General features: G+C 35.3%; 1 protein-coding gene across 3 annotated transcripts in view; it reads right to left on the bottom strand.

Annotated features, from left to right (window-relative positions):
• The window catches only part of USP6NL (USP6 N-terminal like), a 204,359-nt gene that overhangs the window by 62,581 nt on the left and 115,605 nt on the right, over window positions 1–26,173 (bottom strand). For 2 of the 3 annotated variants that reach the window (XM_023734370.1, XM_004379692.2), the window contains 3 exons: window positions 23,263–23,302; window positions 11,443–11,523; window positions 5,096–5,203 (listed from right to left, as the gene is read on the bottom strand). In XM_023734370.1, coding sequence (XP_023590138.1) covers window positions 5,096–5,203; window positions 11,443–11,523; window positions 23,263–23,302 — 229 coding nt within the window. Of the gene's footprint in view, window positions 1–5,095; window positions 5,204–11,442; window positions 11,524–14,169; window positions 16,164–23,262; window positions 23,303–26,173 lie in introns of those variants that run through there. The other variant, XM_023734371.1, reaches the window with a different exon arrangement.

Here is a 26,173-nt window from a genome sequence, read left to right as displayed (position 1 = left end):
TTCCATTTTTTTTTTTTTTTGCTTTTCATGTTAGCTTCTTTCCTCAAATGAATACTGATGCTTCAGTGTCTGCTTATATTTAAAAGTGGGGCACTAAAAAGTGGATTGAAAGCTCTGGGTGCACGGGTGGGGCTTCCAAACTGTGGTCTTCATTGTAGAGTGATCTGCTTGGCAGTTTGACTGGGGTTCCCTTGATGTCAGTATCTGTGGGTTTCTTCTCTTAGGATGGTCAGATTCCTCAGAGAAGGCTCTTCCCATCTCCTGCCTAGAAAGACAAGCACCTAGCTGCCAATGTTCTGGGAGCTGAATGGAGGAAATAGCTGGAGTGTCCAAAATTCAGGATATTCAAATCCTCTGCTTTCAATACAGCAGCCCCACCCTCAGCAATGCCATCTCTTCTTTCCAGTCCAGAGGTCCTGTTTTAATCTCTCCAAATAATAAACCTTCAGTCTTGTGCCAGAGTGGGGGCAGGGATCTAGTGGCTCTAACTGCTTTTTACACAGGCTTTCAACCACTTTCCTGTTTTTAGCTTTACCTCCACTTCCTGGTGTTGGTAATTATCAAGTCTTTTGGAGAGTTTGAGAGATAAATCAGGTTGCTTCTCCAATTTCCCACTGCCAGCCTACAATTTGCTAAGTTTACTAAATGTACATCTGCATTCCGGTTTCCAAAAATGGGTAGCTGTTACCTCTTCTCTCATTTTCTTACTCCTTGGGGGTTTACCTATTTAAAAACCCTCTGCTGTCAATTTAATGGCATTTTGGGGGAAAGGGGGCTAAATGAGTGTGTTAATTTCCATGTTTAACCAGAAGGGAGATTAAAATTTATATTAGTTTATACTTAACCATGTTTAAGTATAATTAAACATCTATATCCATATGTTATATTGACCCATTTACCATCTACTGGTAATATACATTTATATGAAAATCAATCTCTAAGTACATATAAAAATGTAAATGTTAACTCCTGACTTAAGCGAAAAGTGGAAAGAAGCATATCTGGGTATGTCTGGAATATCTGTGTGTGTATGTTAAGTGTTTTGTGAATACATGTATTTTTGTGTTTTGAGGTAGGACCTGAGAGAAGGGCAGCTTCTGTAGCTTTTTAAAACATAAAGAATATTCACAGTATATTTCAGAGTCCTAAAGACAGGGGAAGATATTTAAAGTATTGTATAATAATCATAAACCAAAAAAAAAAAAAAAACCAAACCCGTTGCTGTTGAGTCTATTCCAACTCATAGTGACCCTACAGGTATGACTCAGAGTAAAAGTGCCCCATAGGATTTCCAAGCCTTAATCTTTACAAAAGAAGACTACCACATCATTCTCCAGTGGAGCCGCTGTGAGTCTGAACCATCAACCTTTTGGTTAGCAGCCGAATGCTTAACCACTGTGCCACTATCATCAAAATATTATTGTATGTTATTTCTGATAAAAGTTTGTCCAGAAGACATTACAAAAACGTAGCTTTAAAAAAAAAAAACTGTATCTATTTGTTCTTTTCATATCTAAGGAAAAAAATAGGTTGTAGGCAAGTAAAGAAGTTTCAATTATTGCTCTATAAACCTTCTGGTAAAAGACTGAATATAGAAACACAGGAAGAACATGTTTGACAAGGCATGATTTAAAAGAAACAGCTTTAAAATAAGATTTAATTGGAAGAGAAAAAAACACCCAAACACATCTACAACATCAGTTACTCTAGAGGACAAAAAAATTCCAGCATTAAAAAAAAGCCTCATAACAGAATAAAAGCCCAGTTAAGCAGTTAAAAAAAATAGAAACATTATTTATGGCCTACAATATTCATAAGCTAATGCACAGAATACTGGAATTCAAACACATTTATCTTAATGAAAAGGAGGTAAACTGATTCTACTCTTATCTCTGAGATTGGGTAGGCTGAGATCCAAGAATGTCACAATAATATTAAAAATAAACATCTTATTAAAAAAAAAAAAATCTAATGAACCCATAAACCTGAGGGCAGAAATACAGCAAAAAGCATGTAGATGAAAATAGGAAATGAAAATCTGCAGTATCACTGTGGATTTGGCCTATAAGATCACTGAACCAAGCTAAGGCTGTAGATGAGGTTGTTAACCACTATTGATTGAGCCTCTACCATTTGTAAGATACACTGCTAGACATAAAAGAGACAAACACAAGTGAGATGCAATGAAAAACAAAAAACGGTGGAATGGAATAAATAAGAGCACTTGCTCAGAAGCCAGGTCAGTCTGGATTTTAAATCCTGTCTCAGTTTCTAACCTCAGGATAGTTACTAAACCTCACTAAGCTAGCTCAGTTTCCTCATCTGTAAAATGAAAATAATAATGATAATGATAATAATTTTAAAAACCTGCCTCCTAACACTGTTCCGAGAATAAAATGACTTAATTCACATGAAGCACTTAGAATAGCACCTGCACATAAAAGTACTCAAATAATGTTAGCTCTCCTCAAGGTAAAGTAGATACTGTATGTCATGGTTTGAATTATGTCCCCCCAAAAATGTGTATATCAGTTTGGCTGGGCCATGATTCCTGGTACTGTGTGATTTTCCTATATGTGTAAATCCTGCCTCTATGATGTTAATGAGGGAGGATGGGTGGCAGTTGTGTTAGTAAGGCAGGACCTGATCTACAAGACTGGATTGTGTCCTGAGGCAATCTCTTGAGATATAAAAGACAGAAGTGAGCAGTGAGACAGGGGTACCTCATACCATCAAGAAAGCAGTGCCGGGAGCAGAGTGCGTCCTTTGGACTGGGGTCCCTGCTCCGAGAAGCTCCTAGTCTGGGGGAACACTGACGAGAAGGCAGAGAGAGAGAAAGCCTTCTCCCTGGAGCTGACACCCTGAATTTGGACTTTTAGCCTATTTTACTGTAAGGAAATAAACTTCTCTTTGTTAAAACCATCCACTTGTGGTATTTCTGTTATAGCAGCACTAGATGACTACGACACTGTATTTTAAAAATACAGTAATGTGAAGCTTCAAATTAAAAACTAATCATTTTCTCTCCCCCTCCTCTTCCTCCCTTTCAGAAATGAAGCCCACCTCAGACACCTCCTATTCCATGAAGTCTTCCTGAATAGTGATTTCTTTTCTTTCCCTCTTTTGAACTCTGCCAACTCCTTTGTTTTACTATTTTTAGAGTATATATCACACACTACTAGTAAAACATATTTTTATGCAATCATGTCGCCCCCAACAGAGAAGAAAAGTTTCGTGACATTGCTCCTATTCAGTCATCTTTTTATGCTCCTCAGCACTTAGCAGAGAGCTTTATTCCAAAAAAGGACAAACAGGTGCTCAGGAAATCTTGAAGGCTCACAATGTAACAGAATCTGCCCTCAGATCTGTAAAACTTTTGCAGAATATGAGAAGGTGATTTTACTCTTACCGAAGGCCCAATTTGTGGAGGATGTGTGAAGAGCAAGGTATATCACTTTTGGAGAAAGTGAGTAAGAAAGAATGGTTGGAAAAGGAAGAAATGGTTTAAAAATAATGCTGGGAGAAACTCATATAGTAAAAATAAGGTTTATGGTAGTACTGAAAATTATGAGCATAAAACTATTCGTGGGCAAATTATTTCTTTTGTTGTTGAACTACTGGTTTTTACTAAATGATTCTCTCATACTAACCAGGCTTTGGAAATTTTATTCTATATATAAAAAGCCTAAAATATAACTGAAAACTATAGTTCAACTATTAGCATACTAAATAAGAGTAATTTTCTTCTTTCATTAATTAAACAAATATTTACTGAGCACCTACCATATTCCAGGCACACTATATTAGGTGCTGGGGTTATAGTTTATACTTCATTTCCAACAGTCGCTCTCTAAAACTATGAACCTAAAAACAAATATCTAATCAACAGTCTAAAATAATTTGAAACTCTACAACCCTCTGACATAAACTCATAGTCTGTGCAGTGTTCAAATAGCTAATATTTTAAAACCTCTCGTCATACAAAATTAGTAACTCTAAATTAACCAGTATTTATTATCTTTCATCTTGATGAAATTTTACCTGATCATATATAAACCCAAACCCCATTGCCCTCGAGTAGATTCCAACTCTTAGCGACCGCATAGGGTTTCCAAGGCTGTAAATCTCTACAGAAGCAGACTGCCACATCTTTCTCCTGCCGAGCCACTGGTGGTTTCGAACCGCCGACCTTTCAGTTAGCAGTTGAGTGCCTTAACCACTGCACCACCAGGGCTCCTTGAATACATATAGAGAAACAGAAAATAAAAATATTAAAAGAGCATTCTAAAGTTCGTTTTATAATTGGTTTTGGGCTTAAGCTCTCAATTATTTTTTTCCAATTATTCTATTTTAATTTATTCTATTTATATTTTCTAAGGAACATATTTTGAAATTTATGGTCTAAGATTCTTAGATATTATATTTTATCATCTTTTAAAAATTTTCTTATTCCTTTCAAAGGTTAATGTAAAGTTTAGGCTTAAAAAGGTATAGCTGAGATGACAAGAAGGTAAATCAATGCACTGGCTAATTTAAGGAAAGCATTTCTGATCACTGAGTCAAAAGCTTAACTCCAGGGTAATAAATAATGAAACCCAGAGACATACTAATAATCTTGGGGGAAAATTCTTTTTTCAAATGTGAAGAAAACCATTAATCATATACAAGCAGCTGCTGGACAAATGGAATTCTTCTGTTATTTCCCCATAAACTCTAAAATTGACACTGTAAATTTATTTATTAATACGACGTTGGAAAGGAGTGGCTATAATCAAGTATTACTTAGTTTTCCTTATAAAATGCCCCAACACTGATTGATCATTTTAAGTTACTTGTATGTGAAAGGCACTTGACAGTTATTGATTAATACAGAAAATAACATTTTCACTTTGTATTTGTTTGAAAATTAGGAAGTAGATTGTAATAAACAAACAAAAACAACAAAGAAACATATACTGGATCTATAAAACCCAATGTAGTTTAATTTTAATATAATCCAAATGATGCTATGAATATCTTACATCACATCTTGAAAGCTAAAAGAAATGGATCTTATTTTTTAATTTCAAAATAACAGGTTAGTTTAGATACTCACACTATAAAGATCTCTTGTTTCTTCTTTCATTTTAGGGATCTCAAGAAGTAAAGCCCAGACTTCACCTCTCAGCTGGAGTGGAATTCCTTTGTAAATTCTTCTATGAAACTTATTAAAAGAAAAAAAAATACAAGGTTACAAACTGACAAAAGGTTTGATGACTAGTTCCTTAACTCAGACTAATCAATATGTTAATCTTTCATTTTCAGTGCTAATGATAATTAATTGATACAACTTAACACGGCACATTTGGATCATGTCATCTCCACTTTTCAGATGAGGAGACATATACACTGAAAGGATAGAAAAAACAAGTAAGAAACTGCTAAATATGCCTAGTTTTTTCACACTATTAAGAAGGTACTCCTTAAATGGCAGGAAAGCATAGTCTGTGCTCTTTTTTAATACAGGCACTCCCCAGGTTGTGAATACCTGATTTACACATTCACTGTAATACAATTAACTTGTTACATACTTTCTTCCTTTTTCCCTATATACGTAAAAGATACTCCACATAGCAAAAAGGTTGCCTTGGCCCAAAAGCGTCCTCATGGAGTGTACACAGTGCTGCGCAACTCCTAATCTCTTTCTCACTACCTTCTGTCTGGGGCTCTTTAAGAAATATCCTTCCTTCTATTTCATAACTCAGTTAATTCCACTTCAAGCAATCTTCAGTCTTTTCTCTCCTCCTTCTTCTGATTCTACATTTTATAAAATGAGTATAATGACCATGGCAGGTATAGTATCCATTTTTTTGTCCAATTGGACTTAGTAAAATAATGAGGCAGAGAATAGGATAATATTAAGAAAACCCAAGAGCAGAAAGCATTAAAATAATAATATAACTGTGACTAAAACTTAAAATATAAAAAGAACATATCTGGAACCCAAGCTGTAAATGTTAATGAAACAAAATATGTCACAAAGTCACATACAATAGGAAAAGAACTTATGAGACCCTAAAATAATAATTTTAAATTATGCTTATTGGTATTCAAATACTAGTGCTGGTACATGAGAGAAAAAACTTATTATGGTTAAATATCTTTCCTTACAAATTTTTAACTATCTTAGAAATTTTGGAAAGTTTGCAAAAACAAAGTAGGAATCAAATCAAAGCACAACAGTTAAAATAAAATTTACTTATTCTCCAGGACAGTAGTCCAGTTTACATTGGTAGGAAATCTTTCATTTGACTAGCAGTATCTCATATTTTCTTCAACAACTCTGTAATGTAGGCAAAGCAAGTGTTATTCCATTTTAAAAGGAAACAAACCAAGGTACAGAAAAGTAGTTTGCCTTGGTCAAAGAGGTCTATTTTTTCAATCCTAATTCAAGGTTCTTTCTGCCCAACCACATTACCTCCTAGAGATTACAATTTTATTAAAATAGTAGAATTTATCAGCAGAAGGTGATAGCTGGTTGTTGCTAATTTATAAATGAACACCATTCATTTAGTCATTCACTCAAAAGAGGAAAGCTTTGTAATGAATGTCTGCTAGGCCAACACTTACTATGTATTATGGCTACAAACATTAAAAAGGTTCTTGTGGAGCTCATGGTGTAGTGGGGAAGATAACTATGTAAGCAGATAATTATAACATAAACAGATAATCCTGTAAAATAAAATAAGGGCACATACACTAATTGTTATCAGAGCAGAGCATCCCAACCTGGTGAAAGAAGGCATGGTACAGATAGACTCCACAGAGCTGGGCCAGGGTAGTAAAAGAAGAATGGTAGGTACCATACTGTCTAGATCTGCAGGAGGCAACATCAGGAGGTAGTTAGTCCTAATATAAAAGGACACATAAGATTCTAAGGAGGAACCAGAAAAAGTTTTGGGGTAAAGGTGTTGGGAGTGATGGCAGTGAATCAGGCACTCGACTAGCTGCTGTTGTGGTCACTTTTATTGGTCCAACACAGTGGCTCCAATCCTGAAATCATCTTAAAGCGAAACAAACAAACAAACCAGTTGCTGACGATTCAATTCCAACTTATGGCGAACTCACACCTGTGTCAGAACAGAACTGTGCTCGAGGGTTTTCAATGGCTGTGATCTTCTGGGGAGCCCTGGTGGCACAGGGGTTAAAGTGCTCAGCTGCTAGCCGAAAGGTGGGTGGTTTGGACCCACCAGCTGCTCCATGGGAGAAAGATGTAGCAGTTTACTTCCATAAAGATTTACAGCCTTAAAGACCCTATTGGGCAGGTCTACTCTGTCCTATAGAGCTGCTATGAGTCACAATTGACTCGACAGCAATGGGTTTAGTTTTTTTGGTTTGTGATCTCTTGGAAGTAGATTGCCAGGCCTTTCTTCTGAGATGCCTCAGGGTGGATCCAAACTGTCAAGCTTTCAGTTAGTAGCCAAGCACTTAACTGTATGCACTACCCAGGGACTCTGAGACTATCTTAGAGACACTATAATGTTAAAAGGGGGGGACTAATTCTGCACGAGAGAGTTAGGAAAGATTTCTTTTTGGAGGAAATGACAATAAACTCAATACTGAAAGATACACAGGAATTTGACAGGAAAGGAAAATGAGCGTGGGGATGGGCGAGTATAAGGATGAAGTAAATAGTTAAAATAATGTTAACAATGGTCACACTAACATTTTCTCATCGTGTATCATGAGCCTACATTACACTATATGCTATGTGAAACACACGCTGTTTCAATTTATTCCTTGTGATAGCCCTAAAGAGGGAGGTACTTTTATCATCATACCCATTTTAGAGATGAGAAAATGAAGACGTAGAAAGGTTAAGTAATTAGCTCAAAGTCATACAACTAAAAAACTGTGGAAAAAGGATTCAAATCAGGCAATCATCTGACTCCAAAGCCTATAGTCTTAACAACCATGACGCAGAACTTCTACGTTAGATTTTAATAACATTTAATATTATCATTTGAAAAGAACAATTAAAATTCTTTTACAAATTTACTTTATGGACATGATTCATAAAATCTTTAAGAAAAAAAAGCAAATAAGGTTGACCAACATCTATTTTTTTTTTCCAAGTATCTTTGTTCATTTGCCAATAAAATCAAATAGTCTGTTTCAGAAATCGACTTCACGGCACCTAACAACAACAGTCTGACATTGGACAAGGATCAGTCTCCTGCTTGCCACTAACAAGCTGCGCGGCCTTGGGAAATTTATTTATAAACAATATGCCTCTCTTTTCCCATCAGTAAAATATAATACTGGCTAATTTGATCTCAAAGGTCCATTTAATTAATGACTTGATTAAAAAAAAAAAATGTGTATCTGCAGTAGGTACTCTACTGTGACACAGCTTAGACACAAATTATAACATGACTAGTTAAGTCATAATGGTCTCCACTTAAACAGAGATAACTTCATTTACTAGAATATGTTAAAAAATAAAATACAACTGCACATAGGTGGACAGTCACTTTGAGAACGGACGGACACCACAAACCACCTTAATGGAAATTTTTCTCATTAGAGCTTGTATTCTAAAAATTCAAATCTTCTCTATTACAGCTACATTTTTATTTCAAGACATTTTTAGAAGTTTCTCTGTATTACTACTATTAAGTAAAGAATCTGTGGAGAGAAAACATGCCTCCCCTTTGGAAGAGAAGAAAAATACATGCTACTTTTTTTTACTTCAATGCAATTTAAAATTAGGTATGAATTGAAAGCAACAATTCTTTTAGAAAGTGCATTCTATTTCACACCAAATTGGACCATATGTATCATCAAATGATTCTGGCATTACAGTTGTGGGATAGTGCTTTAAAATTACATATCAAAGAAACAGTTCTGTTAAAATATCTCTTAATGGGAACTGCATTAGTCAGAGTTGCTGTCAGCATAATAGCCTAGTAGAATTGCTCATTTTTACAGAGGCTTATATACTTTTCATAGATACATGTATACTAGAGAAGAACATAAAGCCATAATTCTACAAATATTTTATTGGACTGAATGTGAGATTAAAGTATAGGTGCAAGGTATTGATAAATACCACTTGAGCCATCTTTCCACAAAGATATAAGGTAAAGTAGTTGTCAACTTTAAGCCAATCTGAGAGACAGCATAATATTAAATAAGAGCACAGATTTTGTAACTAGTATTCTACTTTGAACTGATTCCTTTTAAAAACATCTTGAGTTTTAAACCTAATGTTAAAATAGATAGCCAATAAAATTTTAAAAGAAAAACCCAAAATGAACTCACTCCTAATGAAAATAAAATAATAAGAGCTTGACAGACTTTAAGGATATTTAGGATGCTCAAAAAAGATAAATGACATTAGCCCTGTGAGATATGCCATGACAAAAAGATTTTCATGATAAATAAGTTTAATGCAATTTAAGGCCCCTCTTAAAAATTAACAGCAAACATTATAACATTGAAGACTCTGGGGAGTCCTATAGTAAAGTAACCTTGCCTTTTAGCTCTGATATCCCCAAGCTTATTTAACTAGAGAACCCTTTTCTCACGTAATAGTAAATAACACTTACTGATTGCTTAGCTTACTAAGTGTCAGGCACTATTCTATGTGCTCTATCTAAAATAAACAATCCCATGAGGTAGGTACTATTATTATCCCCATTTTACAGATAGCAAACTAAGGCAGAAAAAAGTTAAATACCTTCCCTAACCTCACACAGCCAGTAAGTGGTAGAGACTGGGTTTGAACCCAGGAAAGTCTTGCTCCAATATCTGTCTCCAACCATTAGGATATACTGCTTCAATGTAATATCTTTTAAAATGCCATGAACTGTGTTCCCTGGAATTCCTGTTTGCAAATGCTGACATATAATAATTTATATCTATACAAAAAGGAAAAAAGATTACATACAGAAAGGTGTGAGGAAGCAGACAAAAATGTTAAGAGTGAACTCAGCTGTGTTTTGGTGGTAGGGCTATGAAAGATTTGTTTCCTCTAAAATTTTTATATTGCACAACTTTTCTTCAAAAAAGAATAGCGATAGTTAACATTTACTGAAAGCTAAGTGCTTTATATGCATTAAATCATTAAATCTTTATCCCTTTGAAGTGGATATTATTATCTCCATTTTATACATGAGGAAATTGAGGATTAGATGTCGGTGGTTCTCAAAGCATGGTCCATAAGGTCAAAACTATTTTCATAATAACACTAAAATGTTACTTGCCTTTTCACTGTTGACTTTTACACTGATGGTAGAAAAGCAATGGTGGTAAAACTGTGGGCACCTTAGCACAAATCATGGCAGCAGTAGTAGTGTACTAGCAGTCACTGTATTCTTCACTCGCAGTTTAAAAAAATTTTTTTTAAAAAACCAGTTTCACTTAAAAATGACCTTAATGAAGCAATCAATATTATTAATTTTATTAAGTCTCAACCCTTGGATACAGGCCTTATTAACAGTCTGAGTGACGAAATGAGAAGAACACAGAGTACTTCCGCTGCAGTCCGAGGTACGATGGCTGCCTTGAGAAAAAGCCCTTAGAAATGGTTTGAATCATGACCTGAACGAACTTCATTTTTTCATGAAACACCATTCTTTCCTTTGAAAGGAATAAGAAAATTTTTAAAAGATGATAAAATATAATATCTAATAACTATGGTTATTCAGATTTGGGTATCTGGCAGGTATTTTCTCAAAAGAAAAAAATGAGAAGTGAGCCTGTCATTTGAAGGAAAACAACTGACAGAATTTGTTGCTACTGTTGACACCTGACCTTCCAAGCAAAAATCAGAATTTTGGAAAACTTTTATCTCCATGAACTTGACAGCTTCCTAATATTTAAAGCCTTTCCTGATAAGATTGGTGGTGATATTAACGTTTGTGTGTGTGTGTTTTAAATTGGTTTAAAACTTAGCACAAACTCAATGTAGGGTAAAAAAATTGAAGGTGAGTCTTGCTAGAAGATTGTGCACGGTCAGGGAAAGCTCTCAGAGGCCAGCCCTTTCTCTCTTCCTGAGCAGTGTAACATGCGTGTATAAGCCTGAAACTGCTGCAATCATTCTGATGCCAGAGGGAAGCTATCCTTCAAGATAAAGCTGACACTGCAGCAGACAGAGTAGACAGATGGAAGGAAACCAAGTTGTAGACAAGATAACTGAGCAGCTGAATTAAATCACTCCTAAAGTCCATCCTACCTCTCTGGCCCATCAAATATATCCTCTAATTCTTGAAATCAATTTGAAATAAGTTTTCTGTTACTTACAACTTAAAGACTCCTAATCTGAAGTATTCTGCTAAATTATATATATATATATATATATGAATGTAACACTTTTATCATTAAAAAGAAATAGTTAATGAGGAAAATCTACATTAAATTTATACAGATTCATATGGAAACAACATTATTTTAAATTACCTTCTCAGTGTTCTTGTATTTTTCCCATCCTTTTAGCATTTTCAGCCATTTAGTAGTTCTTTCAATTTCCAGGGCCTTTTGCTAAAATAAAATTGAAGTTCATTGTTATGTTTGTTCGAGGCTTATTTATTTATAAATTACCTCTATTTTCAAAAGAAAATGCTGCTGGAAAAAAAAAAGACTATTAAAACAGTGATACTATATTGAACAACAAATATCCTATCTACTTTTTTTAAGGTGGTTAATATTACAATTGTATCAATAGCAATACCATAGTTAAAATTAAGATTCATAGGAAATGCTCCATTTCTCTCCAAAGGACAGGGAAAGGGATTGCTTAAAATTTCCAATACTTTAAAACTAAAAAGCTTGTGCATTCTACAAATTCAGTTAAAGTAAACTTTAAAGTATCTTAAGATATCATTTATGAAGCAAAAAACAAACTTTCAAAATTCAATTCGCTCCTTTCACTTTTTACTGAGTTCTATCATATTAATGTTTTCAGTGAGAATTGGTTTTTTTAGATGAGAATTGGCTATTCATTCTTCATTTATTATTTATTTATTCTTTATTTTTATTTATTTATAATGTAACAAGCACTATGCTGAAGAAAAAATATACAAAAATGAGTAATAGTTGCTGCTTTCAAGAAGCTCACAGTCCGCTAAGGGCAACTGACGTGGAAATACACAGCAATGTGGCCGACACTATGACACAGACAGAAAGGTTAACAGCAAGGTCATGATGGAAGGAATAGTCACATCCACCCAGGGATGTCAGAGAAGATGAACCCTAAATGAAGAATTGAAAAGATCATTAGAATTTTTATCAAGTGTGATGAGGGCAAAGATATACCGTAAACAGTTATATATATATTTTGAGATAATCCATCACCAAACAGGGCTGATAGTAGTTCCAAGGGCAAAAAAACAAGGAAGCATAAGAAGACAAGCCTTAAGAAGTAGGCATGGGTAGTCTTCATGTCACACTAAATTGGAACTGATGCGAGCCTCATCTAGTAATCACTGGGAGTGGTACAGAAAATGCTTCTTCCTCACACCTTGGTTTCCAGGAGGAGAGATATTTTTTCCTAAGCACTCAGGCCTGCTGTCCAATCCTATACCCATTCCTAAGGTGTTAGAGTGACTTACTTCATTGATAAATTTAGAAAAAGAACTGGGCATGTAGAGTTCTCTCTCCCTTTTAATTGGGAGCCCAGCTACCCACAGAGAGCACATTTGTACTCCATTCCTCCAGGCAGAAAAAAAATACCCTCTTCAGCAAAGAGGTCTGTGGTGACTTCTTTGCCCATGACCAGGTGAATAAATCTGTCTACTTTCAGGGTTTGGTATTAAGAACCCATTGCTGCTACACACCTAGCCTACATTCTTCCATAGCCACTCTAAACTCCATGAAGGCCAAGCATGTTCGCTAGTTACTACTGCCTAGAACAGCAGCTGGCACAGAGTAGGCACCTAATTAATTAGTTCATTTTTATGAAAACAAAATCCAACATAATTCTTTTCTATGAGTGAGCTAAGATTCTATTTTGTTCATTCTCCTCAATCCACAAATTTTCTTTTCTGGAGCCTCTTAAGTGTAATAAGTATAAGAACAAATAGCAATGGAAATAGAAGACTACTAAGAAAGAAAATGGCTCTGAGGATACATTTTATGTTCAAAAAATAAGTAAGGTAAAGATTGTTGTTGTTAGCTGCTGAGTTGGCTCCCGATTCATGGTGACCCCTTACGCAACAGGATAGGATGTTGTGATCCACAGGGTTTTCACAGGTCTTTCTTTCTAGTCCATTTTAGTCTGAATGCTTTGCTGAAACTTGTTCAGCATCATAGCAACATGCAATCCTCTACTGAAAGAGGGATGGTGGCTGTGCATCAGGTGCATTGGCTGGAACTGAACCCAGATCTCCTGCATGGAAGGTGAGAATTCTACCACTGAATCACCACTGCCTCCATAAGGTAAAGACAAAAGAAGCTTTATCATATAATAAATGAGGGAAACGGTTAAAATGTTTATAAACATAGCATAATTGTATCATATATACCAACTTACAGATTTACAAAATTTATCTTTTCATAACTATAAGTGTATGAAACCTTAACAGTTCTCCTTCCTCAACTATTAGAAAACTGTCAAGACCAGTAATAAATAATTTTAACATTAGGTAATGAAACTTCAGTAGAAAGGACCACCAAACAGAATGACTTTAGTTTTAATGAGAAAAAGAACCAAAATAAAACAAAACACCAAAAAGTAGTAGAGTGTTTATTCCCAATTTATATTTTCACTCTCTGAATCTTAGTTAAAAGGAGTTAAACAGACTTTAGCAAATGATCTTATGTTAAATCTAACAAAGGTCTGTAGACTATTTAAAGAGATACTATCTACAATTTCCTTCTCTTTCTCCCATCTTCAAACAGGACTATACCTATCCAGTTCTGGATAGAAAGCATATGGAGATGAAGCCAGATGTCTCCTTCAAAGCTGGTGTTGTATAAAGACAATTACTTAAACTGCCACAAAGAGAACTAATAGTAACAACAACTTCATAACGCTTACCAAGAGCCAAGCATAGGGCAAAATGTTTCACATGTATTAACTCACTAATCCTCACTAAAAACCAATGAGGTCAGGTAAAACTATCCCCATTTTACAAATAAGGAAACAGAGGCACAAAGGGGTTAAGTGACTTGCCCAAATTCACATACCTAGTAAGTGGTAGAAGAGGGATTCAAAGCTAGGCAGCCTGGCTCCAGGGCCTGCACTCTTAGCCACCACACTGGACTGACTCAAGCAGGTATTATGTTGGCAGATGGCGTATGTCCACCATCAATATTTTTAGGTCTAAAAGAAGCATAAAAATCCCAAAGAAAATCTTTAATTTAGAAAGTTTCTCATCAATATAATTTTATTTTTAGGTATATTCTTAAAACTCTTAAATTACTTCTTAACTCTTAAAAAGTTTGATGAGTCTTTCATAATAAAAGGTGATCACTCGTGAGTAAAAGATAATTCTGTTATAATTCCCATTTTTCAAAAGACTAAGTGTATTCTTCATTATACTATTAGTGATAAAATGTTACAGATGGTTCCAGAAATATGTTTAATTTTAAAACTCAGTGGGGCACTGAAATCTAATTAATGTTTCTGTTAAATGTGACTTTAGAGAAGGCCAAGCTGTGAAAAATTAAGATTGATCTAAGTTGCCATTTGGTATTTTTTTGTTCTTCTGCACTTCCTCCCCTGACTTCTTCAAAGCATAATCCCTTTCTCTACCAACAGGAAAACACCAAATAATTCAAGCCAACCCAAGAGAATAATAAAATACACTTGTGCCAGGAACAACCCTGCTGAGATCTAGCAGGTCTCTTGCTATCTTTCATATTTATGACTATGAATTAACAACGAATCACTTTAGGAAGTAGTTATTCTTTTTTTAAGGCACACTTTTGTATCCTAATGTTTATCATATACATTGATTATTTTAAATGCTACACATTCTCAGTGCAATCAATGGCAAAATACACACCCACACTGGCACATGCACAATTTTAAAACCCATTAAGTATGCTTTTCTTTCTTCTATAGTAGGAAGAAGGAAAAATGATACACCTTGGAAGAAGCTCCCAGGTTGTATAGGTTTTTTAAAATTATATATTAGTAGTTCAAGTAAGTTTAAATTTTAACTCCGTAATGCTGTCAGTTCAACTACAGCAGACTTGAATGCACGTGAAAGTCTTTGTTTTCCCTCACTCATGAATCTACAATTCATCAATAAAATATACCTTACCACCAAACAAGCTACAGCTAACTATTCCAGCAATTATTCTGAAGTAAGATGTAACTGAAAATATATCTGACAAACGTGAACTTATGTGCTCAAGAAAAGTAGGCTAAGGCATATCGTCTTGCCCTGGACTCAGTAACACCAAGGCAAAGCTAGACTATAACAGCATGTTAGAATCTACACCTGAAAGTTCAATGGACACTTCAACACATCCAAAACTATTTCCTCAAGCATGCTGCTATTTACCCTTTTGTTCCCTGTCATGAATTAAAATCATCATTACGCCCTACATCAATCAAACTAGAACATTAAAGTTGTTTTAGGTCTTCCTTTGATCTTAATTCCCACACCCAAACTATACTATCCAAGTTCCATCTTTTGCCCCTTCATTCCATCATGTCCTTTGCCCTTAGTTAAGCCAATCACAGATTCAATCAATAGCTCCTTACTAGTCTCCCTGACGGTCTTCAATCCTGCCTCCCTAGTGCTACCAAAACTTTTTAAACATGTCCCAGTTTAAAATCCTTCCACGGTTACCAATTATCTACAAATAAAGTTCAAACTTCTTAACACAGCAGATAAGGATGGCCCTTCATAATATGGCCCCAATTCACCTTCCAGTTTCACATCATTCTACGTTTATGATCTGGCCACCATGAACTATTTGGCATTCCCAGCACACAATGTATTTTCATGCTTCTTTGACCAATGTTTGCTATTTGTCTGTCTGTGTTGTTCTTCCTCACCTTACTTTTGATAGCAGTTCGATCACTATAATATAGAGATAATCAGAAGTAAATTATAATAATCTCTCTTATGTAGAAAAAGGAGCCCTGGTGGTGCAACGGTTAAACACTCACTTACTATCTGACAGGTTGGTGGTTCGAACCTACTCAGCAGCTCTGTGGGAGAAAGACATGTAAAACCTGTAAAGATTACAGCCTAGAAAACCCTAATGGGGCAAGTCTACTCTGTCACATGGGATCACTATGAGTCGGAATTGACTGCACCTAACAACATGTAGCATAATGGTAAAAATAGTATCATTCCATATGTTGGCAATACTTCTCAAAGTTCTGCCAAAATTCAGAACTACTGATGGTCTAAGTCTATACAAAATTGATAATAAATAATTCTGTTGATTTCATACAAAGACCTATCACATCTTGACTTTCCCAATTTTTATTTTGAAACACCTCAAACCTACAGAAATGTTGGAAGAATAGTGCACCATATACTTACATATACTTCAACGAGATCCACTAATTAACTTTTGCCAAATTTCATCTATTTATATCAATCCTCCCCTCCTTTTTTTGCTGATCTATTAGAAACTCAGAGATGTCTTGAATACTTTATCCCTAAATGTTTTAAGTATGTTTATCACCAAAGAACAAATATAATTCTCCTACATAACCACAGTACCACTTACACCCAAGAAATTTATAACTGATGCATTATTACCTATTAAAGCATCCATATACCAAATTCCTAACTTGTCCCAAAAATCTTCTTTGTAGCTATTTTTCTTTGGAGAGAGGGGAGAAATTGGGGACCCAATCAAGGACCATGCATTGTCTTTATTGGCATGTCTCTTTCGTTTCCTTTAATGTAGAACAGCCCCCTTGCCTTCTCTGCCTTTCAAGACATTGACATTTTGAAGCCACACTATCTGGTTTTATCTAATTTATTTCCCCATGATTAGACTCAGGCTAGATTTTGGTTGGACTGTTACACAGGTAATGTGCCCTTCCCAGTGCGTCTCATCAGGAGATACATAATGTCAATTTACACTATTATCAGTGATGCTAAAGTTTGATCACTTGGTTAAGGTGGTATTTGCCCAATTTCTCCAATACTAATAGAGAAATTCCCTTTTATAACTAATAAGTAATCTGTGTAGTATCCTTTGAGACAATATGGACATTCTGTTCCTTAACAACTCTACCCAATGGTGTTATCATCCATTGATAATCGTTGCATGAATCACTTATGACTCTGATGATACAAAATGGTGATTTTTTTTTTCTATCATTCCTTCTATATTATTAACGGGCATTTATCTATTAAAAAGTTTTTCCTTCTGCCCCTCCCCATTTTTTAATATCACTATGGTCTGGTGGTGCAGTGGTTAGGAACTCTGCTGCTGACCAAAAGGGTTGGCAGTTCAAATATACCAGCTGCTCTTTGGAAATCCCATGGGGCAGTTCTACTCTGTCCTATAGGGTTGTTATGAGATAGAATCAACTCAACGGCATCAGGTTTTGGTTTTTGGTATAGTCTAAAGGATTATTTTATCTAATGTGTTACAATCGTTATTCTTTTTGCAGCTCAAATTGTCCCAAATTTGGCCAGATTGCCTCCTATCTAATTGAAGATTTCTCCTGTCAAGTAGGTCCTTTAGACATACCCGCTTAGTCTTTGATCACTTTCTTGTTTTCTGGCACAAGATGATTCAGGATCACCATATACTTATCCTACCTCAGACCTGGAATCAGCTATTTCTTGAAGAAACAGTGGTTCTTTTTAATAGGGAATGGTAATCAAAAACTAAGATCTGCGTATTTGAGATGTTCATCAGTGCAATTTTTTAAATGGTATAAGAAAATACTACTCCTCTGAGAATGTCAAAATAACATATATCAAAAGGAAAATTATGCAGAGGTCTTAATTGCTATCCTATATTCCCTTTGTTATCTCCCCATTACCTCTTCTAAGAAAATGGTACACTGCTATGTACTTTTCTCCCTATGAGCTGTTTTCAGGGAAGAACTAAACTTCTTAAGATACGCTATTATCTTAAGTTTATGTTGCCTGTGAGTCGGGATTGACCTCTCCTACTGGGGCAAGGAGAGTGTAAGAATTAAAGCTGGGGTCCACAGTCCAGTGATCTGAGATAATATTTTTTAATCCTGTGCAGGATCAGCTGAATAGTAAGTACTTAACAATTGCTTGTTGAATCATCCACATAACATTAGCTTGAGTACGATCTGGTCCAAGGCCCCTTCCATTATAAGATAGTTAATAATTCAGACAGTAAAGGCTAAACATAGTACATGGATGAATATTAAATAGCCTTCTCTTCTAGAATTAGAAATCTTAGAACTTTGGGCCAATTCAAGTCTGCAGATGCTTTTACATTTCTCCTATTTGAATATTAAGATACATGACTGAAGATGAAGTTGAACAGAGTCATGCATGCCTAAACCTTACCAGCAGAGGTCAGGAGAGGACAAAAAGTGCAAGAAGGAAAGAGTTGTTTTAAGAATGATGTGCCTTGACATTGAAAATTGTCATAGACTGAGTAAGATTTCAAACCACATGAAATTAACATATAGTTTTTAAAGGTATAAATAGGCCCTAACATTCCATGCCCCATGCAAAATACTGTACTACAAAAAAGAATAGCTGTAGCTATGAAAATTCAGTTTTTTTTAATGTCCTTATCTCCTTATTAAAAACATCAATAAGCTCAAAGAAACAATAAAGTCCATTACTAATATCGTTCTCTGCAGAGTAAATAAAATAAGTGTGTTTGTTTATTTGTGTAAGTGCCTGTTAAAGGGAACCCAAAGCACTCTGCAAACACTGACATTAATCTTCTTATGAAGGACTACATACTGCTATCCCTATTTTAAACAGAATTCTGTTACAGAAATTGTTTTATGTAAAATAACACAATGGAAAAGCTGAAACTAAAGCCATGATTTCTTGACTATACATTAGTGTATGAGTCTTCCCATGGTGGCAGTAAGTACATGCTTCAAGTGTATGCTTTGTAAAGATTAATAAATAAGTGTACACTTCAACAAGGCTATCATTTCCATTGATTTTGTTCAATTAAGAAATACATGTAGAATTTTTCCCTAGAAATGGCAGCACTTGACCACTAGGACTAGGCAGTTGCTGTAAAATACATGAACTTCACTCAAACCAGAAGAATTGAGGGGAAATCCAAATAAACTAAAAAGTGTCTAGGCTCAGTCTACTTTGCATGTGTCTAAGTTCTCATTCCACTTTAAAGAAGCCAAAACTATAAAAAGCAAGTCATGCAATATGAGTGCAGTTTGTATGTACAAAAGGCATTGTGGAACCCAATCAGCAGCCTCAGAACCCTGTCCCTCCTCCAAAAAAGACAAATAAATGTACAATTATGCTTTATGTTAAAATAAAACTACGGTATGCGTAGATCTTTTTTTTTTTTTAAGTGATTCCCCATTATATTCAACTTTAGTGTAGACAACCAATTAATTATAAGTCAAATTTCACTGGGTAAACATCTTTCAGTATATAGGCAAATCTCTTAAAAAAATAAACAAAATTTTAAAAACAGAAAAAATCTCCCTCAAGCATGCATACTCCACTAGATTTTCTTATACTTCTTCTTTTCTTCACTGTTTCATTTCTTGAATCATCTACATCACTGGTTCACAAACTTTTGGACATTCTGGCCCAGGAAATCACAAAAGGGAGGGGGGCATTGGAGAAAGAAATCAATATTGAGTTGTCAGATTTTTATTTTGCCACATATGGATATCTTTTGCTAAAAGATACTTTCTAACTCTTCTCTCCTTAATTTCTCAAATAAAGGAGATGTTGTAACATTTGAAAGGATAATCTGTATCAGTTCTTTAAATTCAATATACTTAATGTTATAAAGAAGTCATTACATTCAGTCACTCACTCAGCCAACAATTACTGAGCATATACTATGTGCTAAGCACTGGTCTAGGTAGTGAGGCTACAGCAGTGAACAAAGCTGATGAAAACCCCATCGTCACAGAGATTACATTCTAGTGCAGGAAACAGACAAAATAAATAAAATAGACAGCATGTAAAAGAGTGTAAAGTGTTAAAGAGAAATTAAAGGAGGATAGCACGTATGTGTGGGAGGGGGAGCAGTTCACAATTTTAAATATGATGGTGAGGGAGGGTCTTATTCTGAAGGTGACATTTGAGTAAATACCTGAAGGAAATAAGGGATGAAGGCTGGGGGTTGTAGCTATCAGGAGGGAAGAGCATTCCAAGAGACGAAGCAACCAGTGCAAAAGGTGTGAAAAAGAGAATATGGTCAGCACGCTCAAGAAACAGAAAGCAGGCCAGTGAGTGAACAAGGGAGGGAAGTAGGACAGATCAGAGAGGTAACAAAAGTGAGATCATTCCGGGACTTGTAGGTCATTCTAAGAACCTCTCCTTTTACTCCGGGTAAGATGGGGAGCCACTCTAATGTTCTGACCAGACAGTGACATGATCTGACTTCATTTTAACATGGTTATTCTGGCTATTTTGCTGAGAACAGACAGACTATGGGGAGGAAGGGAAGCAATTACAGAAGCAAGAGGATAAGAGGTTCTAGTAGACAGATTACAGTGGACCAGGGTGGTAGAAGTGGAGATGGTGATAAGTCATCAAATTCTAAATATATTCTGAAGATAGAGCTCATAGGATTTGCTGGAAGATGAGATGTGGGGTATGAAAGGAATGGATAAAGTCAAAGATAACACAGAAGCATTTGGACTGAACAACCGGAAGAGTGGAGTTGTCATTTACAGAGATGGGAAGTTTGTTAATGAAATGGATTTGAAGAGAATGATGGAAGCTCCCGTTTGGACATTTATTAGCCATTTAAGTATATATACAAGTCAGACATCTACGTATAGACACAAGTCAGACATCTAAGTATAGACACTGCAATGTATATACAAGGCTATACAAGTTTGGGTTTCAAGGTGTCAAGTCACTAATACAGTTGGTATTTAAAGGCACTGGACAGTAAGCTTTACAAAGGCAGAAACTATGTCTTACTTATCCTAATATTCTAGGAAGTATCTATTCCAGTGCTTGATACAAAGTCGCTACTCAATAACATAGCTATTAAAAGAAAGAAATTCCTTTGTAAAAACATCAAGGTTATGATACTGAGAGAGAACCAGGCAGCCACAAGAGAATTCAGCTGCAAAAAGTACATATAGGAATCTCTGTATCTGTAAAACAAAATCCTCACAACTGGACCAATAAGCAACATCATTAAAAACGGAGAAAGTATGATAGGGAACACAAAGTAGAGTAAGGATATTGTTGATGTGTTGTGAGACTGTTAACCATTGTCATAGGGCAACATTTGTAGTAACTGTTAAATGGGAGACTATTTTGTCCTGTAAGCCGTCATCTTAAGTGAGAACAACAGCACAATTAGAAGAGCGTAGTCAATGTCACTTAAATGTGTATGTAAAAAAATTTTTGAAATGGCGTATCTTTGGCTATGTGTATTTTCACCAAAAAAAAAAAAAAAAAAAAAAGTTGAGAATTTAGAGGGTTAAAATGTTGTGGGGTTGTTAACCAATGTCATAAAACAGCATGTGTGTTACTGTTACATGAGAAACTATCTGTTCTGTAAGCCTTCACCTGAAGTACAATAAAATATTTAAAAAAAAAAAAAGAAAAAAAAAAACGGAGAAAGTACTGAAGTTGTCAAGGATTTCATTTTACTTGGATCCACAATCAACGCCCATGGAAGCAGCAGTCAAGAAATCAAACGATATATCGCACTGGGCAAATCTGCTGCATAAGACCTCTTTAAAGTGTTGAAACACAAAGATGTCACTGAGGACTAAGGTGTGTCTGACCCAAGCCATGGTATTTTCAATCACTTCATATGCATGCAAAAGTTGGACAATGAATAAGGAAGACCAAAGAATAATTGATACATTTGAATTATGGTGCTAGAGAAGAATACTGAAAATACCACCAACTGCCAGAAGAACGAACAAATCTGTCTTGGAAGAATTAGAGTCAGAACGCTCCTTAGAATCAAGGATGGCGAGACTTTGTCACATGTACTTTGGACATATTATCAGGAGGGACCAGTCCCAGGTGAACGACATCATGCTTGGTAAAGTAGAGGGTCAGAGAAAAAGAGGAAGACCCTCAATGAGATGGATCAATACAGTGACTGCAACAATGGGCTCAAACATAATAACAATTGTGTGGATGGCACAAGACTGGACAGTTTTCATTCTTTGGAAATAGGGTCACTATGAGTGAGAACTGACTCAACGGCACCTAAAAACAATAACAATATATGTAAAATGGCAATTTTGGCTGTATCTTAAGGTTATGCCAGTTTTGATTTTCAAAACAAGAAGAAGTGTGTTTAAGTAGATTTTTAAAAATAATCTTCAAATTCAAATTCCAAATTCAGCTGTATTATTTGAAACTTCCCCTACTCCACCTCCTCCCATACAAACATGCACAAACTCCTGATAATTATCCCAATAGACAGACTCACTTTGATTCTACAATGCATTATTTGATACAGAAAAAATGGTGATTGGGGGGTGGGGATGGTTGAGAGATTCTGACCAACTTTAAGACATTTAGTCTCTAGTTCTCATGCACACTCAGGTGTAGAATCAGCTCCCTAGTGAAGTATAATGAGGAAAGGTGAAACACAGTGTTTAAAAAAAAAAGTTGGCAGGTTCTTAAAATGCTAATATACTTATCTGACTACAGAAAACATTTTGTTGTTGTTTGTGGCAAATTTATTGAAAACTCATGGAACAGCTGTATTCCAAAAGCAATTGGCCTAGAATAGTGTTTTATTAGCCAGAAATATGCATGAGAATCACTTGTGAGATTTTTAAAATATGTACATGCCTGGGCTCCTGTCCCAGAGTTTCTGATTTAATAAACTGCGCTAGGTTCCAAGGCACCGACCTTTAAAAAGGTTCTACATTTTGAAGACTCCTAGACTGAGAATTACCAGTCTAGAATGTAAGTCTTCTCTATTAACTGCTACCTTTCCTTATTTTCAAGTATCTACCAGAAGTCTCATATAATCTCCTAGGATTATTTTACCATAAACTCAATTATTTTCTTAGATTGATATAACCAAGGTCAAATTCTAACAATGACGGTGCCATTAACATATAATATGGCACTCAAAATCAGAAAGGTGGTAATTCTGATTACTCTAATAAAAGTATTCACCAGAAACTATAAATACACGACTTACCCGTTCCACAGCTGCATTATGGTATGGGAGCTCTTCCTCACTGCAGAGTAAAAAAAGTGTACGTGAGACAGTTTAAAGTTGAAATCACAGTGACCTTGTTTTTACAATTAAATGTGATATATAACCATATATTATCACAAGAGTTACATAAGTCTCTGTTCCACTGAGTTCAATATAGAACAATTAGCTATTTTGTAACCACAATACACCCAATCTTCAAATCTCTAGAACTGTGCTGACCAATACAGTAGCCACTAGCTGCATGTGGCTATTTAATTTTCAATGTAAATCAAGATTAAATACAATTTAAAATTCAGTTCCTCAGTCTCACTAGCCACATTTCAAGTACACAATAGCCATGCAGCTACTGTACTGAACAGTGCAGATACAGAACATTTCCATCCTTGCAGAAAGCTCTATTGGATAGCACTCCTCTCAACCAGAAGTTTAGAAGTCAGCAAACTTCTCCTGTAAAGAGTCAGACAGTAAATATTTTAGGCTTTGTGAGCTGTACAATTTCTTTTGAAATTACTCAACTTCTGCTGTTGTAAGCAGTCACAGATAATATGTAAATTAAGCATGACTAAGTTCTCATAAAACTCTTCATAAAAAACAGGCAGCTTGTCATATTTGGCCTGTGGGCCATAATTTGTCAACTTCTGAGATCATCACCTCCACTCTCTGGCTCAAACTATGACCTAAGTAAATGTCCTCTTAGCATAGGAAAAAAAAATTGCCTCCAACAGATTTATGAATTAAAACAAAAACTTCAACTTTTATTTTGTATAATTAGGAGATCTTCATTGTCAAAATTTAAACGGGGGTGATTTTTAAAAATATAGAATAAAAGATCAAATTCATTTTTCTAATAGTACAATTTTGTGATATCATCTCTGATATAAAATATTCTGAGACTCTTGTACTATTTGCCAATAATGTAATAACAATGTGCTATCCATTAACAAGATGGCACAGAACTGGGCAGTATTTCATTCTGTTGTACATAGGGTCACTATGAGTCAGAACAGACTGGACCGGCACCTAGCAATAACCACAATCCATTAACAAAGTTGTGCGCTGAGTTGCTATCTAAGTAGTATTACGGCAATGTTTTGGCAACAATATGTACATATTTTTGCCTTAGTTTCTTTTAAGACCAAATAAGACAACTTTTAAAAACATAGTAAATTAGTATTCAAGATTGCAGTATTTTTAAAGGCACCCTTGCTATTCTAAAGAGTTCTTAGGTGAACCACTAAGCTATAGCAATGGAACTGACAAAAGAGTGTAACAGTCAAAAGAGATCTTAGGTAGTCCGAACTCCTCTTTTCACAGACATGAAAACTAACATTTTCACTTAGTCACAGAAAATGATGCCTAATATGGAGATGTTCAGCACTATCTAATCCAGTGGGTTCAAAGTAAGATAGACCAGATCTTCAGATTGTTCAGGAGTCTATGAAGAAAAGAGACGAAGGTTGAGGAACCAATTCTCAAGAAGAAAGAAACTTTGAGGATTCTTCAGATAGAAGGATGATGGAGCAAGAATATGGCTGTTTTCCCATATGGATTTTCCTGCATTATTTCTTCATAACCAAAACCTTTTACATAGGATCTGCTGTGTGCACAACACCAATCTGCAGAGAACTTTTCCTCCTCAAAGCTCTGTATGCATTGGCATACATTAATTTTCATAACCTTCCTAGGAAAAAGGCAGGAGAATGCCCTCTTAATCAACAGCTACATGCAATGTTCAAAATACTCATGTAAAGCACTGCACTAGTATCAGGCACAGTGTCTGGGGCATTGCAGGAGCTCAATGAACGCATGAATGGAAGGATGGATGCATGCCTGCATGCATGTATGCATCTTTACTTTGCCATATAAAAATCCTTCAAGTAGAAGAAAGGAAGCATCGAAACCTGGGTGGGTGCAGGGCACTCCTTTAGGTCAGCAAACTATAGCCCATTGGCCAAATCTGGCCCACTGGCTGTTTTTGTAAATAAAGTTTTACTGGAACACAGTCACAGTCATTCACTTATGTATTGTTTATGGTTATTTTCATGCTACAACAGCAGAGTTGAGTAGTTGTGACACAAAGCCAAAATAGTTAATATCTGGCTTTTTATAGAAAATGTTTGCCAAACACTGCTTTAAAGACCAAGAGTTTGTCCTTCAAGGGAAAAGGGTACCTAAAAGCTGCTTAAAGAAAACACCAAGCTGTCAGCAAGTAGCTACACTTTAAAAATACAGTAAGTAAAAAACAAACAAAAAACAGCCATCATGGAAAGAGAGAGTGCTTAACTAGATATATTCTTACATCTGCTATTAAGCTTTTTTAAAAGAGTTACTAGTTAGAGTACAAACCAAACCAAACCGGATGCCATCAAGTCGATTCTGATAGTATCCGTAATTTCTCATCACTGCAGGTGGAGTATTTATGTAACTATTGAGATATATTCATTGGAAACTTAAAGCTTGTAAAAAATCAGTTAAGTTTAACATACTAAATTTGATGTTTGTTTTCATACTAAATTTTATGTAAGTTTAGATTTCCTCTAGACAAACTTTATACAATGGGTAGAAAGTGTTCTCAGATTCTTCAATCGCAATAGGTATTCTTTAAAAACAAAAACAAAAGCATCTCTATTCTGGCTTTCATATATTTATATAGTCATAGTAAACTACAAACAGTCTGCTAAATTTTATAAATGTACACATTTTGATAAATAGCTGAAAATCTGAACCTTGGTATTAATTTTATCTTCTCTATTTTTGGTATCATTGCCTTCTAATCTATTAGTAATTTGTGACCTAAAAGCATTATCAAGTATTTTCCAAATATCAAGAATTCTTTGTTGAGCAGACTAGCAATGACTACTTTTTATAAGCATGTTTAAAGTTTAAATGT

Source organism: Trichechus manatus, unplaced genomic scaffold (genome assembly GCF_000243295.1).
Source record: "Trichechus manatus latirostris isolate Lorelei unplaced genomic scaffold, TriManLat1.0 scaffold00067, whole genome shotgun sequence".
Taxonomy (NCBI): domain Eukaryota; kingdom Metazoa; phylum Chordata; class Mammalia; order Sirenia; family Trichechidae; genus Trichechus; species Trichechus manatus.
This window is presented reverse-complemented; position numbering and strand designations above follow the sequence as displayed.